The 16503-nt window shown below is 40.9% G+C and overlaps 1 protein-coding gene across 2 annotated transcripts in view; it reads right to left on the bottom strand.

Moving 5' to 3' along the window:
• The window catches only part of sh3pxd2aa (SH3 and PX domains 2Aa), a 205028-nt gene that overhangs the window by 124211 nt on the left and 64314 nt on the right, over nucleotides 1-16503 (bottom strand). For both annotated transcript variants that reach the window (XM_069900483.1, XM_069900484.1), the window contains exon 6: nucleotides 13919-14010. In XM_069900483.1, coding sequence (XP_069756584.1) covers nucleotides 13919-14010 — 92 coding nt within the window. The remainder of the gene's footprint in view (nucleotides 1-13918; nucleotides 14011-16503) is intronic.

The following is a 16503-nucleotide window of genomic DNA, read 5'->3' as shown; positions in this document are numbered from 1 at the left end:
CCACCTTTTTATTCAGGTGTCCATTTTCAGATTTCAGACAAAGGGTCAGGCCCAGAACTTTGATTTACCTTTTACTTTCCACAAATGCTGAGATTCCTCAGCAATTTTGTGTATTGCGCTCAACCCCAGCATCTGCAGATTTTCTTATTTAACTCAACATGAATCACAAAAGGTTGGTTTACAGTTACCACAAGTTATCAAGAAGGCAAATGAAGTATTGGCCTTCATTGTTCGAGGGATTGAATTTAAGAGCAGGGAGGTTCTACAGTAACTATCGAGAGTACTAGTGAGGCTGAACCTGAAACACTGAATGCAATTCTGGTCTCCTTACCTAAAAAAACATATACTGACTTTGGAGGTGATGCAGAAGAGGTTCACCAGGTGGATCCCAGAAATGAGGGTATTGGCCACTGAAGAGAGATTGAGTCACTCGCTGTAATTCAGAAGAATGAGAGGGGATCCAGTAATCATTGGGAGATCAGAGGTGGAGAGGGTGAGCAAATTTCAGTTCTTGCGAGTCACTATCTTGTTGGATCTTTCCTGGAGCAAACATACTAATGGCACCGTGAAGAAAGCACGTCATCGCCTCTACCTCCTCAGGGGTTTGTGGATGATTGGTATGATATTGGAAACCCTGGCAAATTTCTACAGGTGTGGTAGAAAGTGTGCTGAATGGCTGCACCACAGTCTCATATGGGGTCACCAATACCTTTGAGTGTAAACCCATGAAATGGTTAGTGGACACAGCTCAGGACATCATAGGCAAACCCCTTCCCACCATTGAGAACATCTATAGGATGTGTTGCCGTTGGAGAGCAGCAGCAATCATCAAGGGTCCACATGCCCCAGCACATGTTCTGTTTTCGCTGCTGCCATCAGGAAAGAGGTACCACTACCAGGTTCAGGAACAGCTGCTACCCCTCCACCATCAGACTCCTCAACAACAAACTCATTTAAGGACTCTTACTTTTGCACTTTATTGTTTTTGTTTTTCCTCCTCTCTCTATTGCAGTCAGTTGTTTACATTTGTTTACATGTGTATGCTGTGTACAGTTTTTTTTTGCACTATCAATAAGTGGTAATTCTGCCGTGCCTACAGGAAAAAGAATCTCAGGGTTGTATGTGATGTATGTACTCTGACAATAAATCTGAAATCTGAATCTGATCTTATAGAAACATAAAATTATGAAAGGGATAATACAAGACAGAAGCAAGAAAGTTATTTCCACGTGCATGACACTAGAACTGGGGGATATAGCCTTCAGAAGCAGACAAAGAGGAACTGCCTTTCCCTGAGAATAGTGAATCTGGAATTCTCTGCTTCTGGAAACAGTAGAGGCTGCCTCATTACATATATTTAAGACACAGCTAGATAAGAATATTCCAAATATCTCTGCAGGGCTCTCTGCAATTTCTTCTCAAACTTCCCACGAGGTCCAAAGATGAACTTGGTCGGGCCACGAGCACCTCTTCTCAACTCATAGTCCAAAACACAACAACTCATTTGCTTCGATTCCTTGACTTCCATGATCTTCTTCACAGAAAGAACTGATGAGAAATGGTCACTGGAAATCTCTCACCTTCTTCGCCAAAACAGCCATGCTGCTCTTTAATGGGACCAATTTCCACAATGTGTACACAACCATATCTCTTTAACTCATCAAAGGATTTGTTTCATCCAGACTGCCTAAATCTGGCATATGTTTACTTTTTTTAAAAACCTACAAGAGCTTCAATATCCCTGATCAACCAGAATTCCCTAAACTTGCTACCTTTGCCCTTCACCCCAGCAAGTACTTGCTGTGCCTAAATTCTTGCTACCTAGTAATGAGTGTTATTGTCATATACATTGTACCACATACAAATGGACCAAAATTCTTACTTTCTACAACTGGACAGGTACTTTGTTTAAAAAAAAAGTGAATTAAAGAGAGGCAACAAATACATTAAAATAGATATATAATAAATATTCACAGTGATCCTAGGGCAAAAATAAGTGAAAGCAGTAGTACAGATAGTCCTTTTGCAGGAGTCCCTTATGAAGTTCAAGAGCTTTATAAATGGTGGAAAGAAACTGCTCTTGAACCCAGAGGTACTGGTCTTTGGGCTTCTGTACCTTCTGTCTGATGGTAGCTGTGAGAAGAAGTTGTGACCAGGTGATGGGGATCCTTTATAATTCTAAAAGCTTTTTTGAGGCAGTGCCTCACATCCATGTTTTCAATGGATGGGAAGTCAGATCCTGTGATGGACCTTACTATGTGACTGTCTAGAACCTTCAGCATTTCTGGGCAGTCAAATTCCAAAACCAGGCTGTGATGCAACTAGTCCCATATTTTCTACAATGCACCTGAGAAGTTTGATATTCAACAACATGCCAAATCTCGTCAGATTCTTTAAAAAGTAAAGGCATTGGTATGCCTTCTTCACGGTTCCCTTGATGTCCTGGCTTCATAAGTTTTTTTGCGATATGATTACCAGCTACTTGAAGGTTTTAACCATCCCCATTTCCATTCCTGGTCCCTCGGCCCCTCGATCCTAAAATCAACTATAAGCTGCTTGATCTTGCTGACATAGAGAGAGCAAGATTGTTGTCCTGGCACTATCCAATCATTTTATTCTACAAAGCAACCCCCCCAACCCCCACCTTCCAGCCAATCCTCTATCTGCAACAATCTTTCCAAATCACCTTCTCTTATTTTCTCCCCAAGAGCTCCAAAATTGGCCTTGCCACAATTTACGATGCTAACTTGTGAACCAGTCTTTTATTTCTCCATAATTATTTAAAACTCATTGAGTTGCTGTCTCTGGTCCCAAAGAGATTTCCAACTGATACTGCAGTCACTTGCCCTATCTTGTTCCCTATAAGAAGTGTATGTCTGGTACTATTTTTTAAACTAAACTTTCTTCCACTTATCTTAAACAGACGTCCTCTGGTATTTGCTATTGTCACCTCAGGAAAAAGATGCTAGCTGTCCACCCTATCCAAGTTTCTCATAATCTTGTATACCTATATTAAATCATTTCCCATCTTTCATTGCTCCAAAAAGTCCCTGCTCTGTCAACATTACTTCATTAGACACATTGGCCAATCCAGGCAACATCCTGGTAAATCTCCTCTGTGCCTTCTCCATAGCTTCCACATCCTTCCTTTAATGAGGCAACCACAACTGGACATAATAATTATAGAGCTGCAATATTAACTCAATCTCCCATCAAACGAAGGTCAGCACATAATATTTTAAAATTTATGTTTAGACATACAGCAAAGTAACAGGCCGTTTCGGCCCACGAGCCCATGCCGCCCAATTACACCCAATTAAACTACAACCCCTGGTAAGTTTTAAAGGCTAGGAGGAAGCCAGAGCCCCTGGAAAAAACCCACGCAGACACAGGGAGAACATACAAACTCCTTACAGACAGCACAGGTTTTGAACCCAGGATCCGATGGCTGGTGCTGTAACAGTGTTAACTGCTATGCCTTGGGGAAGGGCTCAAGCTCAAAACGTTGGTTATGTATCTTTATCTTTGCTATATAAAGTGCACTGTTTGACCTGCTGAGTTTCCCCAGCATTGTATTTTTACAACCTATGCCTTCTTAAGCAAATAGAATTTCAAGATCTCTGTACTGCATGCAGGCTTCCTTAATTTTCTATCACACTAATAACAGATCAGACAATCTTGTTCACAGGTTGAACCCAAAGAAGATCTGTCACTTGAGGTTTGAATGTTTACCACCTGAATCCTCATAGTTTTGATATTTCTCCCGACAGGCACCTCAGAAAAATTGTATAAAACTGTCAGGAACTTAGTATTGAGATTGGAAACAGCACAATTTTTTCAAATGATTAAATATTTCTTTCTGATGACTGATATTCAAGGTTGTTCCTTATTCTTCCCTCTCACCAGACAAGGTCCAGTTTATTATTGTTTCCATTGGTGAAAAGATCATAATTAGGAGGAATGTGATCCAGGCAGAAATAATGCATGCAAACTGTGCCTGCTCTCAAAGAACTCGATAACACAAAAAGAAAATAATCAGATCAAGCAAATGAGAGACAAGGAACAATTTTTTTTTCTCCTGCTCTCCCTCCTGAAAAAAAAATTGATATGGTCTGACCATCACAGTAGATGCTGCAGATGAAACTGCACACATTAAAGGCAAGAAAAATGTAAACAGCGATATCATGAGTATAAACAAATGAGTCTAATAATGTCTCAGGCAGGAATCACACAGCATGAAAAGAGAACCTTCAAACAATGAGCAAAGCACTTTGCTGAAGGAATTCAGCAAATCAAGTGGCAAGAGTATGAGATAAAGACATGTCAACATTTTAGATTGGAGCCCTTCATCAAGAGGGAAGAGAGCTAGGGAACTAGGATAGGAAGGGACTCTGCCAAAATCAAAAAGTCATTAATCCAGGTATATGAAATAAAATGTAAAAATACTGGAAACGCACAGTATTTATTTTCATTGGATGAAGGGTCTATGATCTGAACTGCTCCTCTTTCCACAGATGCTGCCGAACTGGTGAGCATTTCCAACATACTCATTCATCCCTTTACCTGCAACACCCTCCCCCAATTTATCCTTACAAGTTCCTGTCAATGCACAGTTGAGGTAGTGGTTAGCACAATGCCTTTATAGTGTCAGCAATCAGGACCGGACCAGGATTCAAATCCCACTCTGTCTGTAGGGAGTTTGTATGCTCTCCCCTTGCCTTACTCCAATTAGGCAGTTTAACTTATGGACCAATCCTATCTTTTTCCATAAACTATTTTAAACCTAATGGACTTTTGGTCACTGGTTCCTAAGTTTTCTACCAACGCATTAGCCATTTGCCCACCATGGAGACAGAGTATTGCATTCTCTCAAATTGGGCAATCTACATATTGTTTGAGAAAATTCTATTGTTTGCATCAGAATTATTCTGTGAAGATGCATCACTGCAGTACTTATACCAATAAGTGATACATCTTGACATGCTGATGCATCTATAAGAACCGTTGAGGGACACAGGTTATATGCTGAATTTATGACATGCCAAAATCTCTGAGGAAGAAGAGACATTTTCTTAACCATTGCTTCAACATAACTTGCAGATGACACAGACTGGTGGAGTTGTGGACAGTGTAGGCTATCAAAGAATATAAAAGGATATAGATCAGTTGGCGATATGGGCAGAGAAATGCTGGTGGAGTTTAATCAGAGGTATATCCCTTTAGTTGGTCAAATGTAAGTAGTATACAGTTCACAACACGAGGGCTCTCAGGTTCCAAGTCCATATCTCCTTGATAGAACCCATGCCAATTGATAGGGTGGTAAAGAATACATACAGCATGCTTTCCTTTATAAGTCAGGACATTTGAGTACAAGAGTAAGGAAATCTTGCTACAATTATAGAAAACTTGATTAGAGCATTGGCCAATTTTGATTGCCTCATTACAGAAAGGATGAGGAGGCTTTGGAAAGAGTAGAGAAGAGACTTACCATGATTCTACCTGGAATTGAAGGATGGCAAGGTTCGGGGATCTTGGATAATGAGAAAAGTTTCAAATTTAGTCAAAAAGAAAAAGGAAGAACATGTAACATTTAGGAATCTTAAATTGTATTAAATTGACTATAAAGGAAGCAGGGAAGAACTTGTAATCAGTTGGACTAAATGGAGCCATAAAATATCTTTGGTCAATTTAATAAGAAAATCCCAAGCTATTTTATACATGCATTAAAAAACAGAGGAACTAGGGAGAGGATAGGATCATTCAAGGGCAAATGAGGGAATTGTTGCCTGGAGCCAGAGGAAGAGGGGAAAGTACTAAATAAGCTCTTCGCGAAAGACATGGGGAATATTCAGGGAGGTGATATTCTTGGGTAAAATGACAAAGGAGGTGGTGGTGTTTTTTTTTAAGAACATGCAGGTGAATCTCCCCAAACCCTGATGGGACAAATAACAGGTGATTGCTGGATCCTTGACAAATTCAAGCTCCCAGAGCCCTGGAGAATGGGTAAAGTTATTCCTTTAATGAATGGCAACAGTGCAAAGCAGGAAATTATTGGCCAGTGAGTCTTATATCCATAGTAATAAATTAATAAAAAAGATATACAGTATGGGGTGGGATTTACTCATATTGGGAAAACTGTGGATTTAGTAATGATGGCTTTGTGCTGGAGAGGTCAGGTATTAAAAATTGATTGAGTGCGCTCTTTCCCTTAATGAGGAGTTCATACTGGACACATCAACCATTCTATTTCTCCCACTGATTTCTTTTGGCACAATCTTTTTTAGTTGGGGAACAGGTATGTTCACTCCAGTATTTATGAATAGAGCCAGAGGATGAGTGAGGTTTCAGACTGCTGAAGAGAACATGATAAATAATCTGGATGACAATATGGTAAATTGGATCAGAAAGTTTGCAGATGACACAAAATTTGGAGGGGTATTGGACAGCGAGAAAGAATTTCAAAGCTTGGAGAGGGTTCTGGACCAGATGGAAAGATGGGCTTCAAAATGGCAAATGGAGTTTAATGCAGACAAGTGTGAGGTATTACACTTTGGAAGGAGTAACCAAAGTAGGATACACACAGTAAAAGGGAGGGCGCGAAAAGTCTGGGATCTGGAATTCAGATACACATTTCCCTGAAAGTGGTGTCACAGGTAGAAATCTTTCGGCATGTTGGTTTTCATTAATTAAAGTATTGAGAATTGGAGTTAAACAGGAAGGACTGCAGATGTTCTGACTGTCGTGTAATACACAAAAGTGCTGGAGAAACTCAGCAGGTCCTGCAGTGTCCACAGGGAAAAACCAACATTTCAGCCCTGAGCCCTTTGTCAAAGTATGAGCAAAAAACAGGTAAGTATCTAAATAAAAAAAGTGGAGGGGAGAAGGGAAGAATGGCAGGGGGAGGAGCACAGGCTAACAGGCAAGAGGTTATAGGTGCAGAATTAAAATGGTTGGCCACTGCAAGGTCCCCATTATTACAGCAGTCAGACAAAGGTACTCAACCAAACAATCTCCCAGTCTGTGTCCGAGTACATTAGTTAGGATGTTATGGTGAAGGTGTATCACACATTGGTGAGGTCACATTTGGAGTATTGTATGCCATTTTAGTCACCCAACTACAGGAAAGATATCAATAAAATGTGAAGAGTGTAGAGAAGATATAAAAGGAGGTTGCCAGGTCTTCTCAAAGTAGATCAGATCATTTTTACCCCAACATATTTATTGAGCATCAAAAACATCTTTGAACACATTGTGCTCCCATTATTTTAAAAAAACAGAAAAACCAACATACTTATACACCAATGTTCACCTACACCCTCAGATACATGCCCTGACACCCAACTCCCTGACAGTATCATCAGTATATTACAGATTGCACTGGTACAAATGTCTCAGTTAATCTTTTACTCCATAAGCACTCATAATTTAGAGAAAAAATACATAAAGGGTTGTCATTTGTGAAAAAAAATTACAGTGAACCCTCTTAACGTGTATTTGATTTTCTCCAGTTTAATAAAAAACTGATATCCTTAATCCAATATGTAATAGAAGGACCCCTGTCAGACTTCCAGTGTGACATTATAAGGGATGCAAATTCTATCGTGTCTTTCTGCATGGAATTTGGGAGATTCCAAATATTGCAATCAATGGGCAAGGTTGCAATTTGACTTTAAATATTTCAGACAGTGAGCTGAAGATTTTGCTCCAGAATTCAAAAATGTACTGGGGATGTAGGTTAATGGGGTGCAAATTGGGTGGCATGGACTCGAGGGCTGAAATGGCCTATTACAAGCTATATGCCCAAATTATGAGAAAATTAACCCTTGTATTTTAGGGCCCTGATGAAAAAAAAAAACGACTTGGGTGGCAAGGGGAGCCATTGCACCGAATGCATTTGTCCTCTATTTCAGAATAAATGGCTGACTGTCTGGATTTTGAAAAGTGAACCCTGTTGCAGCTCCTTTGACTCCCAAACAAGCACAGGAGGTGGTAGAACAAATGATCTCAATAGCCTCTTCCCAAGTTTCTCCTCAAGTTCCATTTCCAATTCTTGTTCCCATTCTGTCTTTATTTTGGAAAGTGAATGACTTTTAATTGAGAAAATAGAACTGGAACTTTTTGAAATTGTCCCTCTCACTCCTGGATTAGCTGATATTAGATCTTCCCAAGGTTGCTTGGCAGGTACCTGAGGGAAGTTTGTGAAATACTTTGAAATAAAGTGTTGGATCTGAAAGCAATAAAATAAATGTGATGCAGATAAGCCATATGTGTGTGACAGAGAGGTGAAGCTGCTAAACATTCCATCTGCATAAAGATCTTGCAAGTATTTGATACCTTTAGTTTGCCATACAAGAATCAGTGACTGAAGGAAAAAATAAGTGATTGCTATTTAAGGGACCCTGAACGGATGCCGCAGCCCATTTAAAGTGACGACTAATCTGGTACCAAATTTTTAACGTATAGAGCACCACTGGGTTATTGGTGTGGTTTGAGGTTTTGTGGGTAATGAAGAATATACCATGGCGGCAAAAGTTGACGATTTACAAGATGACTTTTCCAGTTTACATCAGGAGAGCTCAGCAATTTAGCTTGCTATATGTGCTGCCCAGTAGTAAAAGTTTTGCAATAGTGCTTTTCAGACCTTGGCGATTTCCTACTCCAAATAAAGGAGGAAATTATTTTATCCAATGAGGTGAAAAGATATTTTGGAAGAAATGAAGGAATGGTTTGAAACAAGTAAATAACTCTTGGCAATAAGTACATTTTGACTACATTTATTCTGTCCATTAGTGATGGGTAAATTGCTCCATCTCTGAAAATCTGATTTTGCCTGGTCAATAAGAGAAGTAAAAATTTTTATATGTGTGTGTGATATTTGCACCTAGGTACATGAAACCTGATCAACTACACTGAAAAGGCAGGTCTGATTGGTTAAGTTGCAGAGCTGCTCTGTTGATGGGATAACATTCACTCTTTTGAAGATTCAATTTATAACCTGAAAAAGATTATTATTTAAATGGTGAAAGCTGATGTTTAGAGGTACTTGGCAAAACTTGGTTTGCAGGTGCAGCAGGTAATCAAGGCGGCAAATGGGATGTTGGCCTTCATTGCTGGAGGGGTTGAATTTAAGAGCAGGGATGTACTGCTGCAACAGTACAGGGTACAAGAAGTCCGCAGATGCTGGTGTCAAGTGCGATGCACAAATGCGCTTGAGAATTTCGTCAGGTCATACAGCAGAGAAAGGAAATAAAGGGTAACCAATATTTTGGGCCTGAGCCCTTCATCTGAAATCTGGAAGTAGACACCTGAATAAAAAATTTAGGGGAAGGAGAAGAGGAGGGAGGAAGGTTGACAGCTAAGAGGTAATAGGTGGATACAGGTGAGAACTACAAGGGAAAGAAGCTGTGAAGTGTTAGGGAAGAGAGCAGAGGGCTAAGAAGGGAGAGCATAGGTAAGGGGATGGGAAAGGAGAGAGGGATAGGGAGGGGGTCAACAGTAATTGGAGAAGTTAATGTTAATGCCATCTGGTTGAATACAAGGTTCCTTTCCTCCAATTTGCTGGTGGCATCGGTTTGATAGTGCATGAGGCCTTGTGCTTGAACTAGTTTGCCACTGGGAGGTCCTTGTTGTTGCAGTAGACAGAGCGAGGTGCTCAACGAAATGATTTCCCCATCTACATCCATCTCTGTCCAATGTAGAGGTGGCCACGTCAGGAGTGTCAGATGCAGAAAACGACTCCTACAGATTCACAAGAGTTGCTTCACTTGGAAGGATTGCTTAAGACCCCAAATGGTTGTGAAGGAGGAGATACAGCCCACTTTCCGTAGGGAACACTCCCTCCAGGACTCCCTCATCCACTCATCCCTTCCCACGACTTTTCCCCTCAGTAACTGCAACAAATGCTACACTTGCGTTTATACCCTGGACTGTTCTGAAATGGCCCAATTTACCACCCAAATGGGATAAAATAGACTCCAAACATTAACATACCCACATAAGCACTGGGTGGCAGTGTATACATGTAAACGACAATCCAAGTGGACGATTGTCACCATCATTCTATTGATGACAAGCTAGTCTAGATTTCCAGTTGATCATAGCCTCCAGATTCATAGTAGTAGATTTAGGACAGAGATGAAGAGGAACTGCTTTTTCCAGAGGGTGGTGAATCTATGGAATTCGCTACCCACTGAAGGTTATCTCAGCAAATATATTTAAGGCTAGGATGAATAGATTTTTTTTATATAAGGGATATGGGCAATAGGCAGGTAAGTGGAGATGAGCCTATCATCAGATCAGCCATAATCACATTGAATTGGCAGAGCAGGCTCGACAGGCCAGATGGCCGACTCCTGCTCCTATTTCTCATGTTCTTATAATTTGTTTCCTTCATCCAACACTCAATTTCTTTGAAACAGTAAAGAGAGTTTATAATACAAATCATTTACACACAAATAAAAAGATGCAATTCCTTAACTATGTTGACTGAAAAATAGCGATGGTTTAGGTCAATGACCAACAATCCTTGACCCTTCTGAAGCCTAACTTCAAGTTACATATCTCTGAGCAACAACCATTAGAAAATTGTGAAAGTCAGAAAAAGCACAGATACTGAAAATCTAAAACAAGGACTCGTTAAGTCAGGTCACAGCTATGGGAAGAGAAACGGAGTTAATGCTCTAGGTCAAAGACCCTCCGATAGAACTGTGAAGGAGACAGTGTTAACTGAAAGGCAGCGGGGGTTGGGAATATCTCTAAGAGAATAAAAAGAGAGTGCAAATAAGGGAGCCGTTAGAGAATATGGAGAAAAAAAATGCAGAAAAGGAAGATGTGCCCACAATGTCATGTTCTCTACTTAGAGGAAAAGGAACAAAGGGGAAGAACAACCTGAGCCAATATTACAGATGGCCATTTGACTTGGTGGTTTTATTCCATCAGTCACTCCACACTTTATTAAGGGTGGAAAACAAAAGGTAGGAAATTATAGGCAGGTTACTCTGACTTCAGAGGTTAGAATCTATCCCAAGCAGGGATGACAGTAGAGCAGCAGTGACTGGAGTTTCTGAGCTTAACTCAGAAGACAAAGGACAAATTTATCTCAGGGTGAACGAGTTTTAAAGGGAGGATACAGTGGCCGTGGCTGACAAGGGAAGTCAAAGACAGCATAAAAGCAAAAGGGAGGGTCTGCAACTCAGCAAAATTTTCTTTTATGTCAAAATTGGCCTACATTCACCACTTCAGCTGGCAGCTCATTCCATATTCCCACAACTCTCGGTGAGAAGAATGTCCCCTTAAACATCTCCCCATTCACCCCTTAACCCAGGTTCTCTAATTTGTATCTCACCAAACCCAGTGGAAAAAGCCTATTTGCATTTACTCTATCTAACCCATCATAATTTTGTATACATCTATCAAATCTCCCCTCATTCTTCTACACTTCAGGGAATAACCTCCCAGCCTAGTTCACTTTTCCCTGTAACTCAGTTCCTTGAATCCCAGCAACATCCCAGTAAATCTTCTCTACGTTCTTTCAATTTTATTGATATTTTTCCTGTGACTAGGTACACAATGCTCCAATTTTGGCTATCTTATACAACTTTACCATAACCTCCTACCCTCAATATTTTGATTTATGAAGGCCAATTGTGCCAAAAGCTCTCTTTATAACGATATCTATCTATGATGCCACTTCCAGGGAATTATGTATCTGTATTCCCTGGTACACTCCTCAGTTTACTATGAATATCTACCACTATCTTAAATATGCCTAATGATTTGGCTTCCACAGCTGTCTGTGGAAACAAATTTCATATATTCACCACACTCTGGGTTAAAAAAAAAAAAATTCCTCCTCATCCCTGTTCTAAAGAGATGTTTTTGATTTCTGAGGCTGTGCCCTCTGGTCCCAGACTCCCCCACCATAAGAAATATCCTCTCCATGTCCACTTTATACAGGTCTTTAGGTACTTGATAGCTTTCAATAAGATTCCTCCTCATCCTTCTAAACTGAGCACAGTTCCAGAGCTATCAAATGCTCCTCATAATAACCCTATTCCAGGGATCATTCTAGTGAACTTCTTCTGTACCCTGTCCAACGACCACACATCTTTCCTTGGATAAGGAGCCCAAAACTGCTCACAATACTCCAAGTGCAATCATACTAACATTACATCTATGGTTTTAAATTCTATCCCTCCTGAAATTAATGCAAGCGTTGTATTTACCTTCCTTACCATTGACTATCTGCAAGTAAACCTTGAGGAAATCTTGCATGAGAACTCCAAGTCCCTCTGCACCTCTGATTTCTGCACTTGTTACCCATTTAGAAAATATACCTCCCCTTTATTCCTTCCACCAAAGTGAATGATCATACACTTTTCTGCACTGTATTCCATCTGCCATTTCCTTTCTCCATCTTCTACCCTATCTCTCCTTCTGCGGTGCTTCTTCAATGATACCTGCTCCTCCTCCTATCTTTGTATCATCAGCAAATCTGGCCTCAAAGCCACCAATTCCATCATCTAAATTAATGATGCGCGTTTTGTGAAGAGAAATGTTCCCGGAACAGAGTCCTGTGGAACACTGCTGGTCTACACCAACCAACGAGAAATGGCCCCTTTTATCCTCACTCTCTGCCTCCATGCCATGCCTTCCCTTCATTACCATTTGCTCTTATCTTGCTTTGCATCCTCATGTGTGGCACCTTGTCAAAGGCCTTCAGAAAATCCAAGTGAACTCCATCCACTGGCTCTTCCTTGTCTGTCTTTCCTGTTAACTCAAAGAATTCCAGTAGGTATGAGAGGCAAGATTTCCCCTTGAGGAAACCATGCCGACTTATGCCTATTTTGTCTTGTGCCTCCAAGTGCCCAAAACATCATCCTTGGTATTAAATTCTAACATCTTGCTATCTACTGAAGTCAAACTAACTGGCTTATAATTTCCTGCCTTTTGTCTCCCTCCCTCCTTAGAGTTGAGTGACATTTGCAAATTTACAGTTCTTGGGAATCATGCTGGAATCCAGTGACTCTTTAAAAATCATTTTGAAAACCTCCACCATCTCCTCAGCTACCTCTAAGAACCTTGGAATGTATGTAGTTTATTTGATCCAGGTGACATCCACCTTCAGACATTTTATCCTTAGCAATAGTGACTACATCCATTTCTGCCCCTTGACACTCGAACCTCTGTGTTACTGCAGCAGCTTTCCACAGTGAACTTCAATGCAAGATACTTTTGGAATTCATCTGCCATTTCCTTATCCCCCATTACTATCTCCCCAGCATCACCTGCCAGCAGTCCAGAGGCTCCCTCGCCTCTCTTTTGCTCTTTATATATCTGAAAAAAATTTTTCACATCTTCTTTTAGTGAGCTTATCTTCAGATTTCATAGTTTGTCTCCTTATTCTTTTAGTTGTCCTTAGATTTGCTTTTAAAAGCATCCCAAACCTCTTGCTTTCCACTAATCTTTTCAGCGGTATTGCAGACCATCCCTTTTGCTTTTACGCTGTCAGCCATGTCACCTCAAACTCACTTGTTCACCCTTGAGATGAATTTGTCCTGTGCCTTCTGAGTTAAGCTCAGAAACGTCAGCCACTGCTGCTCTACCATCAAATTTGGCCAGCAACTCCCTCAAACCTCTGCAGTCTCCTTTATTTCACTGATAAACTGATGAAATAAGCTCACACAAGAGGTGATGGAGGCAGGAACAATAACATCTATGACATGGCAACAACACGAACAGGGCATTGAGAGATTTGGCATAGTGCGGGCAGATATAATTTTTGTGGACAAACATGATGTTTGGCCGAAATAACCTTTTTCTATGCTGTACTACGCTATGACTCTAAACTACATCACTTTGCACAATTTGAGTTGCCGTCAGCATCCTGTGGGGATGACACTTTCAGTTCTGTACTTACTCCTTTGGTGGATTCAAATCCTCAGGACGAGGTTCAAAAAACCGGAGCACTTCCACACACTGAGAGATCATGGGTGGCAGTCGTACCAGAGCCTAGAGTGGATTACATAAATGGTTAATCATTGCCAAATGAACAATGTACTTCCACACAGTCAAGTCACCATACAATTTACTTAATCATAGAATGATTAGTGTAGCATAGGCAACTTTGGCCTCACCAATGGTCCAAACAATCCAGTTCAACAGTCTGCAGAAGCTGTGATTGTGGTGCAACACACAAACATGCTGGGGGAAACTCAGTAGGTCATGCAACATCTACAGAAAGCAAATGGTAACTAGTTTTAGGACTGAGCCCTTGACAAAGATCTCATCCGAAACACTGGTTATCCTTTTTTTCCTATAGATGCTCTGTGACCCTGGCACGTTTGTGTATTCCAAACACTTATCCACTCTTTGCTCAAGTCTTGCAATTTTTAAAAAATTTCAGTTATATATCTATCCCCCTCTTGGCTACTCTAATTCAATCCATTTTGAATGCTGCCCCCAACCACTCACTGTGTAAAGCTGTTTTCCTCTCATCGCATTTTTCTTTGCCATCTTTATTCTAGAGGTTTCCTAGTCCCCAATCCCTCTGCCAATGGAAATTATTCTGTATGTCTGTACCCTTCGTGGATATGTTTACAAGAAACCCTTATAACTTCCTCCATTCAAAGGAGAATAACTAACTCTAGTTTCTTCTACGCAATACACAAAACAGCTGGAGAAACTCAGCAGGTCGGTCAGCATCTGCAGGAGTAAAGGATAATCAACATTTTGGGTGTGAGCCCTTCATCAAGGTATGAGCAAATAGCAGGTATGCGCCTAAATAAAAAAGTAGTGGAAGTGGACATTAGGAGAGGCAGGAGAAATGCTTTCATCGGAGAGCAGCAGCAATCATCAAGGATCCACGCCACTTAGGGCAAGTTCTGTTCTCACTGCTGCCATCAGGGAAGATGCCACAAGACTCATACCACTACAGTCAGGAACAATTGCTACACCTCCACCATCAGATATTCATTTAAGAATTCTTACTTTGCACATTACCCTTTACTTTTCTTGTATCCTATCGGAGTTTTTTTATATGTACCTATTGTACCAGCTTCCATCTCCACCCCTGGCAAATGAGTCCAGGCACCCACCACACTCAGTGTGGAGGAAATACAGTAAATATCTTTGATGTCTCCCTTAAACTTTCCTACACTCATCATAAACAGGTGACTTCATAGAGGTCTATGAGGCATAGATAGGGTGGACAGCCAACACCTTTTTCCACAGTGAGAGTAGCAAAAGGAAAAAGTTTTAGGGGAGACACAAAGGATTTTTTTTTTACATAGAGAAGAGTGGGTGCCTGGAATGCCTTGCCAGGGGTGGTGGTGAAAGCCGGTACAATAAGTATACTAAAGATTCAGACAGGCACCTGGATGCAAGAAAAATAGAGGGTTATGGGTGTTATGTAGGGAAGGTTTAGTTTGTTAAGTAAGTTTCTATCAGTCAGCACAACATCATGGACTGAAGGGCCTGCATTGTGTTGTAATGTTCTATGTTCACGCTCTAGATGTCCTCTAGTATTTACAATTGTTATCCCAAGAAAACAGTGCTGGCTGTACACACTATTTATGTCTCTCAATCTTGTATTATTAAGTCACCTCCCATCCTCTTTAGCTCCAGAAAGAAAAGCACGAGCTTGGTCAACCTTGCTTTATACAATGTGTGCTCCATTCCAAACAACATTTTGGTAAATCTCCTCTGCCACCTCTTAAAAACCGCCACATCCTTCCTATAATGAGGTGACAGGAATTGAACACTGTATTTTCTGTGATACCCTGAGAGTTTGAACACATCTGTTGAACTCAGTTCCCCGAGTAATGATGGCCAGCACACTACATGCCCTCTTAACCACCTATTAACTGTGTGGCAACGCTGAAGGGTCTAGGGTTTGAATCCCAAGATCCCTTTGTTCCTCAGTGCTGTTAAGAATTCTGTCATTAACAATGTAGTCCACCTTCAAGTTTGACATTCCAAAGCGCGTCTGTATAAATATATAAAAATTATCTATGGAAAATAATGCCTATGGCAGGAATGGCCAACCTCTCGTGAGAGCTGACTTGGTGGCCTCAGTGTTGTATTTGACAAAAGATAAAAGTGAATTTTTGACTTGCATCCATTTCGAGATCTGACCAGTCTGTAACAACCAAACCCAGTCGAAAGTTGGGGACTACCTGTAGTTTGTCTCCTGTGATGGAGTCAGAGAGATCGAGCAGGAGGAGGATGTTGTCAGAGATGGATCAAGTGAATTTGAGATCAGTATTCAGGTTGGCAGCAAGGTGGATAAAGTTGACTAGATCGTCATTTGTGCAGGAGGCCAGCAACATTGTAGTTGCCAATGAAGTGGAGGAAGAGTTGAGGAGCCTTGCCTGTGGGGGCTTGCAGCATGGATTGCTCCACATCTCCTTGAAAAAGGCAAGCATATGTAAGTACCCTTGGTTACTCCTTTGATGGATCAACAAGTCTTTGGTTCTTTCAATGCGCTTTACACCCCTTCTCCAC

Source organism: Narcine bancroftii, chromosome 10 (genome assembly GCF_036971445.1).
Source record: "Narcine bancroftii isolate sNarBan1 chromosome 10, sNarBan1.hap1, whole genome shotgun sequence".
NCBI classification, from domain to species: domain Eukaryota; kingdom Metazoa; phylum Chordata; class Chondrichthyes; order Torpediniformes; family Narcinidae; genus Narcine; species Narcine bancroftii.
This window is presented reverse-complemented; position numbering and strand designations above follow the sequence as displayed.